The following is a 15,988-nucleotide window of genomic DNA, read 5'->3' as shown; positions in this document are numbered from 1 at the left end:
AATTCCTTGCGCGTCTTCCTGGTTCCTGTAGTTGCGCACGCCGCTGGACACTGGCTTTCTGGCGTCGCGTCTTTGATACCGAGTCACCCCGTCACTGGCAGGCACCATGCGCGCTTCCTCGATGGCTTCCCGCTTGCTCATGGATATTTGCTCACGATTCTCTCCAGACTAGGTTATCTTTAGGATAAAGCTCTACCGCAACAGCCGCTACCATGACCGAGGTATCGTCCACGCGCCTCTACCTAGGCAACCTCCCGCGCAATGCCACCAAGGCCGATGTCGAAGGCCACTTCGCGTCGCACGGCACTGGCGAGATCACTGAGATCAAGCTCATGAACGGATTCGGCTTCATCGAGTACAAGGACGCAATGGATGCTCGTGATGTCGTCCCTGGTAAGCTTCAACTACGCGCCGATCGGCTGAACACGTGCTAACTCGTATGCAGCATTCCGTATGTAACTCTTATGTGTATGTGTCCGGACATGCATCTCTAACTGATTCAAAGATGGTACCGATTTCATGGGCGAGCGCCTCATCGTCCAGTTCGCTCGCGGCTCGCGTGCCCGTAACGAGAACTTCACTCCCCATGAGCGCGTTCCCCCGCGTCCTAGGCGCACACCATACCGGATGAGAATAGCAAATCTTCCTGTGGAGACCAGCTGGCAGGTCAGACTCCCCGATCATTGGATTTCCTCAGTTCCCTGTTAGCGCCAGCGCACCGTTCCTGGACCAGAAATGGCTTTGTTCTCGCTTGCTTCCCGTTATACATTCTGGATTTGGGCCTCGCTTAACTTCGAACTTATAGGACCTCAAAGATTTCGCCCGCCAGTCTGGATTGGACGTCGTCTACTCCGAAGTTGGCCGCGAACGGGATGGCTCTGGGTGAGTGGACACATACTGTAGCTAGGCACACGTACTAAACCATCGCGCAGATTCGTAGAGTATGAGACGGCCGCCGATCTGAAGACCGCAGTGGAGAAGCTGGACCGCCGTGAGTTCAAGGGGCAGGAAGTTACCTGTATCCAGGACGTCTCCGATCCTCCCCCACCTCCACCTTTCAAGCCTCGCGCTCCTTACGGAGGCCCTGGTGGTCCTGATGACCGGGGCCGTGATAGATACCGATCCCGCTCCCCCATGGGCCGTCGCGGTGGCGGATACCCACCCGCGCCATATGACGACTACTACGACCGTCGCGGTCCCCCTCGTGGCTACAGCCCCCGCCGCGATGACTATCGCCGACGCACACCTCCCCGCGAGTTTTATGACAGGCGTGATGGTGGTTATGGACGTTCGCCGCCTCGTGGTCGCATGCCTGATGAGTATGGCCCACCGCGCGCGCGTTACCCTGACGATCCTTATGATGCTAGGGCCCGACCTCCTCCCCGTGGTTACGATGACCCATACATGAACGGTCATGGACGCCCTTACGAAGGCGGACGACCACCGTCCCCACGTGGTGCTCGTCCCCGTAGCCCCGGAGGCCGCCCACCTTACGAAGGTGCAGCGGCTGATTACCCACCCCGCCGCTACTAGGCGCACGATGTAAGTTGGGTCCATCGCGTATCTGGTTCAAAGCACTTGCTGATATCGATCAAGTGAGTGTCAACATTCCTGAAGACTGCTCATCTCCTGGAACACGAACCTCCGGGACCATCATGCCCACGGATATGGATTATGCAGTGACGGAGCCGAAAGACGAACGGAGGATTGAGTGTGCGGCATGGACCCACGAGACTGATTATGTGTTTCCTGCTTCCCGGTTTCATTTGGATGTTCCATGTAATTGCTGTTTTCTGATGCGATCCCTTCTCGGTCCACTGGCCATTACGAGAGGGCGGTTTCCTTTATGCTGGATTCCTTATTGCCATCTCAAATGCATAAGGTGGCCTAATTTTCCTGTAACATCAAAAAAGTCCTTCCCGTACATATGGACTTCGTATATCTGATTATTTGTGGCTATGGTTTGTCATGTACTCCATGGGCGGCTCTGTTCGCAGACTAGCTGCAGCGAACATGAATCAACGTACCCGAAATCTGCCCCATCCGCTCCAGGTCTCTGTGAAGCCATGAGGAGTCCTGTCATCCATAATCCGATGCACGTCATTTGCAGGACACTTTGGCCATGGTCATTGGCTTTTTCTGGTTCCATAGTGCAACTATGACCACTAACACGCTACCTATAGGAATGCAAGCCAGATATAAGGACCCGCCATGTGCCCAATAGATCGTTCCGAGATAATAACATGCCAAAGTTTTGCCCTTGACTCATTTTTCGCCTCGCATAAATACTCTGCAATTTCTCATCTCCTTTTCCAAAGTCTTCCAACTCTTCCATCCTCCCATCACAAACCAACACTACATTAAGACAAGAGCAACTCTACCCTATCGAAGATATGGGTTCTTCAGCCAGCAAGAGCATCGAATCAAGCTCGTCCAGCAGTGTCCCACGCTACTCCTCCAAAATCTGCCAACTCTACCTCACCAGCGCAAGCCCAGGCTCCAACACCGCACACTGGAGACTCTTCCTTGACGATGGCACAAACCAGCTGACTGGTACAACATGGGAAGTAAACTACATAAACGAGCGACCAAACCGCGGCGCGTTACTTCTTGACCAAACCTTCCCAAGAAGCGCTTCGCACCAGAACGTCTTCGAATGCAACCGGGAGAGTTTTGTCAAGATCGGTGATTTGATGGACAAGGGATCAGACGCCACAATAATCCACGGCGCACAATCTTCGTTCAGAAAGATTGAAGCGGCAAAAGAGAGGGTTCTACGAGAGTTCACATACAAAGTGGCCACTACCAACTGCCAAAGTTTCGTCATTGACGTCTTGAGCATGCTCCGGCAATGGGATCCATACCTCGTTGATAAGAGAGCCATCGAAACCGTTCAGCGCTTGTGCTTCCCCACGGTGCGTCTCACAACGAAAAGCAGACAGAAGAAAATTCAGTGCCAGGATGCGAAGCATGGTCAGGCGCAACGACCAAATTTTACCTCGAGCTGTGGAGCTTTTTCTGGTATCGATATCGATGCGCCGAGGAAACATCACGACGCGCAAGGAAGAGCTGTACAGCGGAATGCGATGTCAGAGATGGTGCCGTATTCGAGATGGGAGGCCAGGCCGCAACGGGCTTCTCAGGCAGTGGTGTCGGAGGATAGAGGGAATTACACTACGATCCCTGGCGCATGGTGAAGACTGTGGATTCAGAGACATGACTTGATAATATTGAAAAAAAGGAACAGATAGTACTGCTATGTTCTAGTACAAGAGTTCTTAAAGTTTGGATGTAAAACAATGTGTTAATGAGTTCTCAAAGCAGACTCTTGCGCTTATGCGACTTTTCCCTTGTGTGATTCCTTACAAGTGAAACGCCCCTTCCTAAACAATTTAAACCCAACTTGAAACACCATGATGCCAAAGCAAATTCAATATCAATAACTTCGTGAGATACCTATATCCCATCAATAACGCCGCATGCCATCATGACCAGAGCGCCCTCTAGCCACGGGGCGTATCGGCCCTATCAGATCTGTGTCCACTCTTCATCGCTAGAGTAGTCGGTCCCGGTAGCGGATAGTATATCAACTACGGGAGTGGGGATCAACTCGGGGCTGGACATTGGTTCGTCGTCGCTGGAGTAGTCGGTGCCAGTCGCGGCTAGTATGTCGACCACCGGACGAGAAGTCAACTCAGGGCTAGACATCGGTTCGTCGAACGTATTCAGGCTCTGGACTTTGGGGCGGGACACCAACGTGAATCCCTGATCGTATTCGAGACACTCCTCGTCGGACTCTTGGATCGTAGCTGGCTGTGCAACCTTGGGGCGACGAACAAATGTAAGGATTCCGGAATCGACCATGTTGTCTTGATCGGTCTCTCCAGCTGTAAAGTTCTCGCCAGATGGGTAGCATGAAGGGCTGGGTGTTTCCGGAAGAGTATCGCACATCATCTCATCTGGTAGGTCCCTTGACGCAAGGAGAGTCGGACGATCGCAAGGTTGAACCTGGAGAGTGTCGAGACATAACCGCACAATGTCGAATGCACCTATGATAGTTAGCGTAGGATGTGAATCTACTTGTAGTGTCTTACACTCATCCTGGAAATTGCGTTCCATGTTCGTGCGACATAGGTCCTGGCGGAAGTCCGGGATTTCAGCAGCGATCTTGAGAAACTCAACATCCTCTCCTAGCTTGTGGTAGAGGAAATTTGAGATGCAGTAGTTGAGAAGTGACGGAACGAGGTCGTGCTCCCGACGAGCCTGCTGACTGGCATAGTGACGATATACAAAACGAATAGTCTCGACCAAGTCATGGGGCGCGGCGGGTACACAGCAGGCGAATTCGAGCTGGCACGAGAAGTTGCCATGCGCGAGAAGTTGCAATTCCGGAACATCGAAATCCTCGGCTATCTTGTACGTCTCGGCATGTGGAAGAAACGACACTGGATCATAGTCCGCTCGAGGCGGAAGATAGCTACCAGTGTAGCAGAACCGAAGAAGCGAGACGACAGCATGCTCGGATAGGGCCTCAATACTCGCTTGTAAGCGACTCTGGAAACCGTACTCAAAGGCGTGGTACAGGAGCGGACCTAGTATATGGGTGTACGAAGTCAGTAGATGTTGGCATGCAACTGTACGGGACATTACTGACATCTGTCCAAGAACTTGAACGGGCAGATGCGATCGGAGATCTGACGGACCTCTCCGCTGGGGAGGACTATCTTCAACGTCGCATTGCTCTGGCCCCGCTCCATGTGCTCGTCTAAAAAGGAGAGACCGTCCATGTTGAATTTGGACGGGAATGCACAAAGAAGCGAGTTGGAAGTCCCTGCGCTACCCTCAGGAGTGCTATGCAGCTTGGTGGTTAATGTGAGGCCTCCGGGTGTAGCAGCGAGGCTGCTGGTGAGGCGTCGCAATCAAATCAAGGTGCTGATGTAAGCGACTGAGAAGTTGTGCGAAGTGTTGGGTAGTTCGTAAGGTATGCCAAAAGTTCAAAGCCTTTGACTCAATGGAGAGATTTCGTGGGTAGTCTGACAAGGCTCAGAAGTTGGGGTGGGTAGGGCCAGGCAACCGTGGGCACGCGGGCAGAGCCAAGCACCCGTCTTTGGGGAGCCTGCTGGTCAGCGTCTGGTACGTCAGGGTGTGCTAGCAGTTTTCAGAAGTGAGTGCAATCCAGCGTGCTAGAATGTGTATAAAAAGAGAGTTGTATAATAACAGAGGTGCTTGGGGCTGTCTCCATGGAGGGGTGCCGGTATGGCTGTCATGTCTTATTGGCTTCGCAAAATCGACGCCAAATCGGCATCCAATCAGTGGAAGAACCATTCTACAGCCTCACATATAGGGCTGAGATGTCAGCTGCATCTGATGTTTAGTGGTTGGTGTTGAGGGGGTCTGGTCGGTGATGTGCCGGTGCCGAGCTGGGGAAAGCGGCCCACAGCGCGATCCACTTCGCGGCGGCCGCTGGAGGCGGCTTCATGGCGGCCAATCTCTCCACTAAACTTGAACATCACACATCTTCATCAACCGCATTCTGTGTTCTCGACTACTGAGTGTCAACAGTTGATTGAGACTACTCTGTGCCCCTTCGTACCTCTGCACCTCCAATTGACGCCCCTTTATCTCTATCTTCGTCCCGTCCGTGTACAATCTCCGCTACGCCCCGCCATGGGATTCCTTTCTATTCTACCTGCGAACTTGGCCGTGGTTGAGACCTGGATCACGCGCATATTCGTGAGTAATGCTCGGCATTTCTAATTGCGAGCTGCCTTCTGATACCGAATAGCTCTTTCTCGGCCTCGTAGCTATCGGCCCATGGGCAGCGCTGCTCGTCTACGACCTTATCCTATACTGCTGTCGCGCTGGCGCATACGAGATACCAGTCATCGGCGGACGCGCTCGCGGAAAAGCGAGACCACGCGCTCCCAGCCTCACAGAGCGCCCGAGTGGCCACCGTCGGAAGTTCAGCATTGCCTCTCGAGGCATCGAAAGGCCGGTTCTGATCACAGGGGGCACCGACTCTCAGGATGCTCGGCATCGTCGTATAACGGAAGAGAAGACGGCAGATGTTTCTTGAGAGCGTAGTTGGAGACAGCCCTACAATTGAATCTCGTTCGGCGGAATGCTGCCACGCTGTTTTCAAGAGCTGGACCTCTGTGCATGCCTTCGGATACCGGTGATCGACACGGCTTTCGGTATCTCAGATGCCGGGACCCTAAGTTGGAAGTCCCTCTGCAGAGTGCTAGACTTCTCGGGAGATCAACCACAGGGCGACGTATTTAAGCACCGAGGAAGCCATTGCGCATTCATTGCACGAGATTGAACTGCGTCGTAGATACACGAGGATCCGCATAGTCTGACGAGCGGTTGACTTCGAACGAAAGTGAGACTATAAAGGCGACAATTTCGCTCATGTCAGCTCATGGCTCGCGCAATGGCAATGTCTCTTTCCGGAGACACAATCATGCGTTCCATGCCGCATACCTTGCTTCTGAAAGACAGTTGGGGGCGCACATTGCTACATGTTTCAAGTGAACAGCTGCGCCAATCACGCGAGACTATGTTTCTAACGTCGCGCAAATACCCAGGCAGGCTATCGAATCCATAAAGTAGGGTGGTAGGCCAAGTGTAGCTTAGCGCGGTCTGGGTCGCACCTTCTGTCAATAAACCTACAGTCCACGCTCACCTCTCATCAACACCACAACGACAGCTCTACCTCTGCGACTTACTTCCACCCACTTTCTCCGCTCACAAACTAATACCACCTTCAATCAGTATCTGCTATTCGTCATGGCTGCTACCACTACCAAGACTGCGACACCGAAGCCGGCCAGCACCGCGGGTGTCAAGAAGGCTGGTCCTAAAGGCGGTCGCATCGCCAAGAAGGGCAACGCGAGAAACGCGATGATCAAGATGCAAGCATACTGTAAGTCTGCATCGTTTGACGCGTTTTGACGCGTTATTCGGACGCGTTCCTCCAGGCGCAAGAACAACACCTCATGGGACGACCGATCCGCTAACGAACGATGTCAGTCAAGGCCCACCGCGATGAGTACAAGGATCTCTCTTTCAAGGAGCAACAGCAAGAGCTTGGCAAGAAGGTACGTCATCTCCGTATAATGATGAGTAACCATGCTAACACTTAACAGTGGAAGGCTTCACCAGAGAACCCCAAGAACAACGTCTAATCTCACATGGAGTTGTTCAACAGCTTTCACTTTCCTCTGTCTACTGTGAGAACACAGTAGAATAAGAGTTACCCTTCACTTTCCTCAGTCATGTTCACTTTCCTGGTCTTATCATGGATTGACGGTACGCGGCCGGCGTTTGGGTTGATGGGCGGGAACAATCACGGCGCATAGGTTACTGTCACGATCCGCTTTACAGCAATATGGAAGAAATTGATCCAACTCGTTCTCAGCATATGCACGTGTATTAACTGTGTTGTTCCTGCAGCTTGAGCGACACAGATCCTTTAGGCTAATTGCGAAGCAGTTGTACAGATCGAGACGAATCTCGGTGCCGTGTTCCGGAAGATGACCAGGCCGGTGTCGACGTGATAGCTATTCGAGAACTAGCTGTCGATGAACTTCGGGGCATAGTGAGTGGCACACGAGTGCAGCTAGTAGCTGCTATCATATGAAGAAGCCAAAATTATGATGGCATAACTGGTGTATAGTGAGCCAACAGGCCGCATGTTCAGTCATTAAGAGCAGATCAATGAGTGAAGAAAGATAGTTGGGGAGCGGAACTGTAGACATGTCAAGCATTTTCATGATGAGGATATGGACTGGCAAAGGAAGGATATTTGTCCGGTAACGCCCGCCACTGCTTGTAAGCTCTTGGTAAGCTGGCGCTGGAAGCTGCCCCGCCCCGCATCCAGGTACCGAGAGCCCCTCCGACATCATCACCTCCACCTCTTGAACTCTTTGCCGGCGCCTGCAACCCTGTCCATCGCAGTTGCGCGACCTATGAGCTTTGCGCTATCGTCAGCGGACGTCTTTTGAGATGGGGCCCGATTCGGCGGCTTTCGCGTCGAGCTTCGCGGTTGCTTTCGTTCGTCAATGTCGCAGCTAGCTTCAAGTGCACTACTTCCCTTCTTCGAATAGCTTCGCAAGCTTGTTGTGTCCTTTCCTTTGGAAACCGTGAAGTCATCTTCATCTTCGTGTGCTTGGTTCTACGACCGTGACATCTTCCGTCTGAAGCTTGCCCAATCTCGACTCTAAACCCTCTACAACGTCCACGTCTCATCAGACGGCACCATGGCATCTAGCAAGGGCGCAGACGCCTCCACGGTTCCCGTCCTCAAAGATCTCACAATCGAAAACATCACCGAGAATGTGCATCGAATAAACTCGCAATGCGCAGACCCGCGCCTCAAGTACGTCATGGAGCGTCTGGTGTCGCATCTACACGACTTCGCACGCGAGACGCGCCTAAGCTTCGATGAGTGGATGGCAGGCATACAGTTCCTTACCCAGGTAGGACAAATATGCACAGACGTGCGACAGGTAAGTTTCCATCTGATCCTCGTGATACAAGACCAAGACACCCGAGCTGTACTAATACGTTGTAGGAATTCATCCTTCTTTCAGACATTGTCGGCCTCTCTCTCCTCGTAGACTCTATAGACCATCCCAAACCGGCCTCCTCCACCGAAGGCACAGTCCTCGGTCCGTTCCACACGCACGACGCACCCTCCGACTCCAACGGCACCTCCATCTCTGCCGATCCCGACGGCGAGTCCCTGCTCGTCCTCTGCACGGTCAAAACCACGAACGGCGAGCCCGTATCAGACGTCAAGATCGACGTGTGGGAAACAGACTCCAAAGGCAAATACGACGTGCAGTATGAGAACAGGGGTGACAAAGCAGATGGCCGTGCGGTTATAAGGAGTGACAAGGATGGCGTATTCTGGTTCAAGGGTATCGTACCCGTACCGTATCCAATTCCCAACGACGGGCCTGTTGGCAAGTTGCTTGAGAAATTGGGTAGGCATTGCTGGAGGCCTAGCCATATGCATTTCATGTTCGAGAAAGAGGGTTTCGATAACTTGGTTACGTGAGTCTCCTCTTCAGACCTCTTCGTTTGCACAGCCTACTGACGCCATGTTTAGGGCATTATACGTCCGTGGTTCCGACTACGAGACGTCCGACGCCGTCTTTGGTGTCAAGGAATCTCTCATTATCAGCTTAGATACCGTAACAGCTGAACAGGCCAAGGAGTATGATGTTAAGGAAGGATCAAAATTGCTCAAATACGATTTCGTATTGGTAACGGACGAAGAGACGAAGCAATTACGACATGACGAAGCGGTAAAAGCAATGAAGATGTTGGGACGGGAGGGAATGATGATAGTCAATGGACTGTAAGTAATTGCCTATGTACGAACTGCATGTGAGACAAACACTGACTTCGTACACCCATCTTTAGGCCTGTGCCTGAGGTCGACTAGTCTGCAAAATAAAATGGAATGTTATGAGATTCGGGGTATGATAACTAAGGTCTCGCTAATTTGAAAGAAAACGTATCCGCTTGGATAACCACAAGGCTTCGAGCCAAGGTAGATGCAACCTGGAAAGTAACGCCAAGTACGCTGTGTGAAATGCGAATGCCAGAAAAAGAAGAGAATCCTCCACATCGTAGACCGACTCGATGCCACAGAGTCAACTGCATCTAGCTAGTGACCCTTCTCACCCACAGGGCGCTCCCGTTCGAGTTCGGATCATCCCTCTCCCTCTTCTTCCACGCGCGATGCAACTTGAGGCCAACATCATGCTCCTCCCTGCGAATCTCATCCAACTCCTCTTGAAACGCCTTCTTCCTCTCTTCCGCGACCCGAGCCTTCTTAAAGTCGGTAAGCAGCGGGTTAGGCGGCGCAGCATTGTTCAAGTCCTTGAGCAAACGATACACATTGTTGCGACGAATGCGTAGATCTTCTTGCTGCGATTCCAAGTAGGCGATGTGGTCGATGGCACTGAGTTGGGAAGGAGGTAGCGGAAGCGCCTTTTGTGATTTTTGTGATGAGTTGGAGAAGGTGGAGGAGGCGTAAGGGGATCTCGGGCTCGGGGTGTAGACTTTGGCCATGGGTGCGGGTTCCCTATCTAAGGGGGGTACGGGGCGGCGACGGTTTAGGATCGAGGAAGCGGCCGATATGGGCTCGGTTACGACGCGCTTTCCTTGCGAAGACGAGAGTCCGTTGGGCGGTGAAGGTGGTGGTGAGTGTTGGTATGTCCCCGTACTGTTATAGGTAGTCCACGAAAACCGGCTGATGGGTGCGTGCTTGTCCTTCTCTGATGTCTCTTTGTTGTATGGCGGCGTCGCAGTCCGCAAGGTGGGGTAAAGCGTCTGTTCTACTGGCTCTACGGTGGCCGGGGACTGGTTCAGTTGAGTGCGATTGGTTGGTGTGATGGGGCTCGGGTACGATGTGCTTATACCGAGACCTGCTGAAGGTGAGGTTGGAGAAATGTGACCGCTTCGAAGAGGAGTGTTTTTCCCTACTTTGAGCGGGACAATGGGTTTAATGCCGTCGTTGTAACGCATATCGTTATCGCGTGGATCCTTGGGCGCCATTTCGGTTGTTACAGTTTGAGTGTCAGGCAGCTTGGGTGCAGAATCAATGGCAGCTGCAAGCGCGTTTGACCTCGCTTGGTCCGTGCTTGGTGAAATCGTCTTGCGTGGTATTTGAAGTGGTTTGTCTGCAGGCTGGTATTTGAGCGGAGGAGCGATTTCTGATCGTCCCGTCGCTCGGCTCCACGGCTCCACGGGCGGTGGTGAGCGCTTCGACCCGAAGCGGCCAACGCGCTCCCCAAAACTTGTGTTCTTTTTCTCAGGACCACTGACTGAAACCTGATACCCCATGGGCCTAGGGTCTGATGACGGCACACCTTTCGCATAAGAGCCTGGATCGACTGAAGCGGCCTTCCCTGCACTATTAGGCTCGCCTGAATACTCATCCCACTTCACTTTCGCGTTTGGCGCAAGCTTGCCCTCCCAGAACTTCTGCTTAGGTGCTGGTGGAGCGTCACCATTTCGTAGGACAGATGGCGCTCTGCGTAGGACGGGAATCTGGCTGCCCGCGCGGGAATCGTCTTCGAGTTTTCTGCGATCGTCGTCCATGGGTGACACGTCACGCATCGAGCGGAATCTTCGCGGTAAGTTGAAAGAGGAGTACTGTTCCGGTTCCGGAGAGCTGGGAGGCGATATGTCTTCGTATGCGGAGGGCGATCTGCCGGTGGGGTTGTCGTTATTGTAGCAGAGTGTGTCTTGTGAGTAGATGGAGGAGGCCGTGGGTACTTCTGAGGCTCTGTAGTTGGGAGGTTCCTGGGGAGACAATAAACTGCGAGACAATTAGCGGTGAGTGAGCAAACGAAATTGCGATACTTACTGCGATAGTTGAGGGAGCGCATAATTATGGTGACTGCCATTTTGCAGGTCGGTCACTTTGGGATTGCGCTTCAATTGATCCTCGTCATAGGTGGTTTCAAGAAGTACGGGGTTTCCTATTTGCGCATGCCTATCCCTATCTCGGACGGCGCCCTGTAATCGTTTCCACATTATGGGCGAATCTGCATGAAACGAATATTAGCCCGGCTCGATATTGGTGCAAGTATACATAAGCATCATGAAGTATGGAAGGCGATATTCTCAGCGGCTCCGAGCTACTTATTTCAGGAAGCCTCCCCTTTTCGCAGCAACCTTGAGAGCCATTGCACTGATTGCATGATTGTTGGATGCTTTTTGAAACCCATCGACATCGCGAGACTTGGCCTGGTTCTAGATCTGGTGGAGATGGTTGTCGGTGCGGGCGATAGGCGAGAGACATGGACCGTCGATCAGAGATGCGGAGGGCCACTACCAGATGCCTTTACTGTATCTGAACGACACAAACACCAGCTCTTTCTGTGCAACCTGGCATTGCGTCTCATCCAGAACCGGATTGCATGGCAAGCGCATAAACCAACGGGCGATGTCGAGGACGCAGGTGCCAAGGCCAAAAGACCTGATGATGAGATAAGGAATATGAGTACGTACCGGGTGTAATTATGCGTAAAGGGAGAGGTGTGGAGTTTGTGTTGACTGTTTGTGTTGTTGTTGTGGTAGATGGCAGCAGGTTAAACAAAGAAACAGCACGTAAGCTTCAAGCCGTGAATCCTTCGGGCCCTGCAGCAGCACCGAGGGCGTAATTTTGGTAAATGAGGGAGGGCGACCAAGTCGAGGTAGAGTTGTCGACGGGTATCAGTGCCGGCTCAGTGCATCTAGGAGAACACCCCACAAACACTCGCGAACTGCGCCTCGACCAAAGCGCCAGCGGCAGGATATCGCACCGGTGCCGCAAGTCTTTGTCTTCACACAGCGGTTCGACAGCAGCGAATTGGTTTGCGACACAATGTTTGGACGGGATAGGGCCGAGGCGCAAGAGGCGGCGTGGGCGAATCAGCGCGTCCCAGGGCGGTGGAAATGAATCGCTGTCGCGCGTTTCAGGGCTGGAGAGGGCCCTGTTTCAGAGGCAGCGCGGCAGGGATGGGCTGGGTGCGGCGGCGCGATGCTCAACGTCTGCGCGCAGATGGGCGCGTGCTTGCGGTTGTGCGGTCACGGTGCAAGTGGAGTCGAAGTATCTAAGATTACCGTCATCATCCGTGGTTGTGCAGGCCGGTGGCTATGTCTCACATGCACCGCCGTGCTTCCCAGCTGTGATGGCGCCCCTTTGACGGGCAGATGCAGGCCGGATGCGATTCGATGATCTTGTCTGTACATATGTCTGGATTCGGCCCTTGCATGTCAAACCGGCGGACATCCGTGATAGTTTGACATGGATGGCTGGTTAGTGCTGAGAGAGTCTTTGGGGTTGCATCATCGGCTGTCATGTCGATTGAGCTCCCCGCGCCGTTCAAAGCTCCAAGGCCGACCCTCGACCACGCCAGCACCCTTCACTGTCACCCCTCTAGCACAGCTGTAGCACACCACCCGCAGCCATGTCAGATGGTTAGTCTCTACAAGAGCCACCTTCTGGGGCAACGTCGCGCTAACCGCAATAGCACTCCCATCACCTCTGCCGGAGCCAGCGGTAACCCATGCGTAAGCAACCAGCTCCGCTCCTTCACCAACACCTCGCTCACAGCCCTCCAGCGCCTCCGTCTTCACCCCGATAAACATCATCCTCTTCTCTCTCCTCGGTCTGCTCGTCTATCTCCGCCTCAAGCCAGCCGCCCCGCAAACCCTCCCGCGGGCGCCGCCGCCAACCGTCTTCCGCACCTTCACCCCGCCCTCGCTCTTCCCCTACAATGGCTTGAATAATATGCCCGTCTACCTCGCTGTCCGTGGCCGTGTCTTTGACGTCACATCCGGTCGCAACTTCTACGGACCTGGTGGCCCTTATGCAAACTTCGCTGGCCGCGATGCCTCAAGGGGCCTGGCCTGTGGCAGCTTTGACGAGGACATGTTGACCAAGGATTTGGACGGACCGCTGGACACTCTCGAGGGTCTGGATGCCGAGCAGATGGATGCGCTGAGGGGATGGGAGGAGAGATTCGAGGAAAAGTACTTAGTTGTGGGCAAGCTGGTGCCTGTCGGTCATCCTGAGGCCGAAGACACCAAAGCGTAGACTCGACAAGGCAGACGTCTAGCAAGGCTGTTGTGGAAACTAAAGCTGCTTCATTGAGGCTGAAGGATTGGTAGCAGTTCGCCATGCGTCGCCGCGCATGGTCGTGTAACGGTTTACGATCCGATAAAACCGCCATGCCATATATACTACAAGCCTGTGCCAAAGCAACTGCATGTACACGGATCCAGCCGGAAGGCACGTAGGCAAGGACTGAGGGGGTTTCTCAGTTTCGAAGGGCTTTCTAACGTGAAATCAAGCATCTTCATATTCTTGTAACGGCTCATCGTTCGCCTTGACACCTAGTATTGGGTCAGTCTTGAGTGAAGATTAACGAATGCATGCTTAAACATGGCCTGTCCCTTGTACAACATCTTAGCGTAACCGCCCGAATGCGGGGTTAGCTCTGATAGGCAATCAAATCCCACTTGTTTCAACACGACTGATAGCAGAGTCACCGCGCTTGTAGCGTCTCTTAGTTCATGCTTCCATACTCTCCCCGATGTCATAACGACGCCCTACGTCCTTGGCAGGCGCTTTAGATATCAAATACATCCAGACCATCTGCTCGACACGTCTTGAAAGATAGTCGAATACAACCATGGATCAACTTAGTCTTGTCGATAAGCCGCTAGCATGGTTATTCTGGCTGGCGGGAGTAATCGTTCTGGCATTGTTCCAGCGAGATCGACTACAAAAGGCTATCAGTGTACGAAGTCCCCAGTATTGCATCTTCCCTTAATGACATTGACACCAACCGGTAATTCAGAGACCTTCGCGGTCGCCGACAACATCACCAAACACCAACAAAATCGAGCCTATAAACCCAGAAGCCATATACAATGCCATTACACCGCTCCCGAACTTCAACCTCGAAACAGAAGCACCTCTCAAGCTTCGTCCGTTCAAACCGAAGTTTCACATGACTATGGGTAGCGTCTCCATCATGAATCCCAATCACCCATGACACGCACTGACAACGCTGCTATGACAGCCCTCGAGAACACTACTCTGAATGACCTCCTAGCAATGGATAATACGTACCGTACACGTCTACAGATCCGAACAAAACTCCTCAAACAAGAACGCCACGAAGTCCTCGCGTGCAACCCAGAAGCCGTCCCTGCAGTCCAAGAACTCTACGAATGGCTCATAGGAACGTATCTACCCCAACGCTTCCCAAGCCTATACCGCATCACAGAATCAGGCAAGCATCTGCGGAATCACGTCACAGATACCCTCATCCCACTACACATGGCCAACGAAGAAGAAGCACTAGAGATCCTAGGTGCGAACATCGACACGGAATTCCTTTTACTCACTCCCTCTCCTTCTACGTCTTCACCTACTACTCCGACGAAATACGTACTAACAGCCTTTGTAAACTGCTTTCCAAGCGGCTTCAACACACGCTCGAAACTTGGCCAACTCCTCGCTGACATTCACGCTCCCGTCCCCGGGTACGCGGCAAAGCTAGAGAAGAGCATGGATCGCTTCTTTGCCAATCTACCCGTGGGCAAGATCGTTAAGCGGAGTAATTGGAGCATCAGTACGAATGGGGAGCTGTTCTGTTTGGAGGGTAATCATATGAGTGAAGAGGAGATGCAAAGGAAGCAAGAGATGGAGGATGTAGAGGATGTTGATCTGACCAAGTCAGTAGTAAGGTGTGAAAGGCAGACGTTGCATCGTTTACCAAAGACCGGAGCACTGGTCTTTGCGTTCAAGGTACGTTTGGCTGGCTTTGGTAGCTGGATTCGGCTAACGAGAATAAGACCTACCAGTATCCCCTACGTGAATTGAGGGACGAGGGAAGTGGGCAGGCTCTTGCGGAAGCTATCGACGGCTTGGGCCTGGGCAGCGTACCAGCCATGACTATCTACAAGCGTCAGGTCGTTTGGGGTGATAAAGTCAAAGCGTTCTTGAGAGGAGAGATTGACGCTTGAAGTATAGACAAGGTGTATAGCACATTGATTGTTCCATCACATGCATCATGTTAACTATATCGTGAGATACCAGGTGCCGAGTATTATACATGTGAACTAGCTTTCCACCTCATCATCTTTCCTCCACCGAAAAGTTCATGTGAATTGGGAGTCCTTCTAGGGACGTCCAAGGCCGATTTGACAGGAAGGCCCACCCACAAGCCAAGTGCACAGCAGCACTTACTTTTCGATCCGAGTCTACCACACATCTGCTCCATTGATCGTCGTGAAGCCGGCAACCGTGAAATAAGCCATAGTCGAAAGTTGTAAATGAGCAGCGCCGTGAGACTCAAACCCAGTGGTGGCCGACCCCACGGTACCTGTGTCTTACTCACTCAGTAGACCGATTACCCTTCTCTATGTTCTCCGCAGGCGCCATTTTCGATACTGGAAACCAGTCCGAAGG

The 15,988-nt window shown here is 52.8% G+C and overlaps 8 protein-coding genes across 8 annotated transcripts; 6 read left to right on the top strand and 2 right to left on the bottom strand.

Annotated features, from left to right (window-relative positions):
• Positions 1 to 212: 212 nt before the first annotated feature.
• On the top strand, positions 213 to 1,533 carry J4E86_003609 (uncharacterized protein; the record flags this gene model as incomplete). Its single annotated transcript, XM_051444162.1, has 4 exons — positions 213 to 393; positions 506 to 666; positions 806 to 882; positions 933 to 1,533. 4 exons carry the CDS (start codon positions 213 to 215, stop codon positions 1,531 to 1,533), a joined length of 1,020 nt encoding a protein of 339 aa, XP_051305657.1.
• Positions 1,534 to 2,393: 860 nt separating this feature from the next.
• J4E86_003608 (uncharacterized protein) lies at positions 2,394 to 3,163 on the top strand (the record flags this gene model as incomplete). Its single annotated transcript, XM_051444161.1, has 2 exons — positions 2,394 to 2,915; positions 2,939 to 3,163. 2 exons carry the CDS (start codon positions 2,394 to 2,396, stop codon positions 3,161 to 3,163), a joined length of 747 nt encoding a protein of 248 aa, XP_051305656.1.
• A 365-nt stretch (positions 3,164 to 3,528) lies between these two features.
• On the bottom strand, positions 3,529 to 4,787 carry J4E86_003607 (uncharacterized protein; the record flags this gene model as incomplete). Its single annotated transcript, XM_051444160.1, has 3 exons — positions 3,529 to 4,049; positions 4,095 to 4,592; positions 4,655 to 4,787. The coding sequence occupies 3 exons, from the start codon at positions 4,785 to 4,787 to the stop codon at positions 3,529 to 3,531; spliced, it is 1,152 nt and encodes a 383-aa protein (XP_051305655.1).
• A 2,002-nt stretch (positions 4,788 to 6,789) lies between these two features.
• On the top strand, positions 6,790 to 7,187 carry J4E86_003606 (uncharacterized protein; the record flags this gene model as incomplete). The annotated part of the gene is made up of 3 exons (XM_051444159.1): positions 6,790 to 6,925; positions 7,033 to 7,100; positions 7,149 to 7,187. The coding sequence occupies 3 exons, from the start codon at positions 6,790 to 6,792 to the stop codon at positions 7,185 to 7,187; spliced, it is 243 nt and encodes an 80-aa protein (XP_051305654.1).
• A 1,074-nt stretch (positions 7,188 to 8,261) lies between these two features.
• J4E86_003605 (uncharacterized protein) lies at positions 8,262 to 9,454 on the top strand (the record flags this gene model as incomplete). The annotated part of the gene is made up of 4 exons (XM_051444158.1): positions 8,262 to 8,510; positions 8,576 to 9,060; positions 9,116 to 9,367; positions 9,433 to 9,454. 4 exons carry the CDS (start codon positions 8,262 to 8,264, stop codon positions 9,452 to 9,454), a joined length of 1,008 nt encoding a protein of 335 aa, XP_051305653.1.
• Positions 9,455 to 9,675: 221 nt separating this feature from the next.
• On the bottom strand, positions 9,676 to 11,426 carry J4E86_003604 (uncharacterized protein; the record flags this gene model as incomplete). The annotated part of the gene is made up of 2 exons (XM_051444157.1): positions 9,676 to 11,297; positions 11,387 to 11,426. The coding sequence occupies 2 exons, from the start codon at positions 11,424 to 11,426 to the stop codon at positions 9,676 to 9,678; spliced, it is 1,662 nt and encodes a 553-aa protein (XP_051305652.1).
• A 1,548-nt stretch (positions 11,427 to 12,974) lies between these two features.
• Positions 12,975 to 13,603, top strand: J4E86_003603 (uncharacterized protein; the record flags this gene model as incomplete). The annotated part of the gene is made up of 3 exons (XM_051444156.1): positions 12,975 to 12,984; positions 13,038 to 13,077; positions 13,129 to 13,603. The coding sequence occupies 3 exons, from the start codon at positions 12,975 to 12,977 to the stop codon at positions 13,601 to 13,603; spliced, it is 525 nt and encodes a 174-aa protein (XP_051305651.1).
• A 960-nt stretch (positions 13,604 to 14,563) lies between these two features.
• Positions 14,564 to 15,543, top strand: J4E86_003602 (uncharacterized protein; the record flags this gene model as incomplete). The annotated part of the gene is made up of 2 exons (XM_051444155.1): positions 14,564 to 15,325; positions 15,373 to 15,543. 2 exons carry the CDS (start codon positions 14,564 to 14,566, stop codon positions 15,541 to 15,543), a joined length of 933 nt encoding a protein of 310 aa, XP_051305650.1.
• Between the last annotated feature and the right edge of the window lie 445 nt (positions 15,544 to 15,988).

Source organism: Alternaria arbusti (genome assembly GCF_024043155.1).
Source record: "Alternaria arbusti strain BMP 1465 chromosome Unknown scaffold_3, whole genome shotgun sequence".
Classification (NCBI taxonomy): Eukaryota; Fungi; Ascomycota; class Dothideomycetes; order Pleosporales; family Pleosporaceae; genus Alternaria; species Alternaria arbusti.
This window is presented reverse-complemented; position numbering and strand designations above follow the sequence as displayed.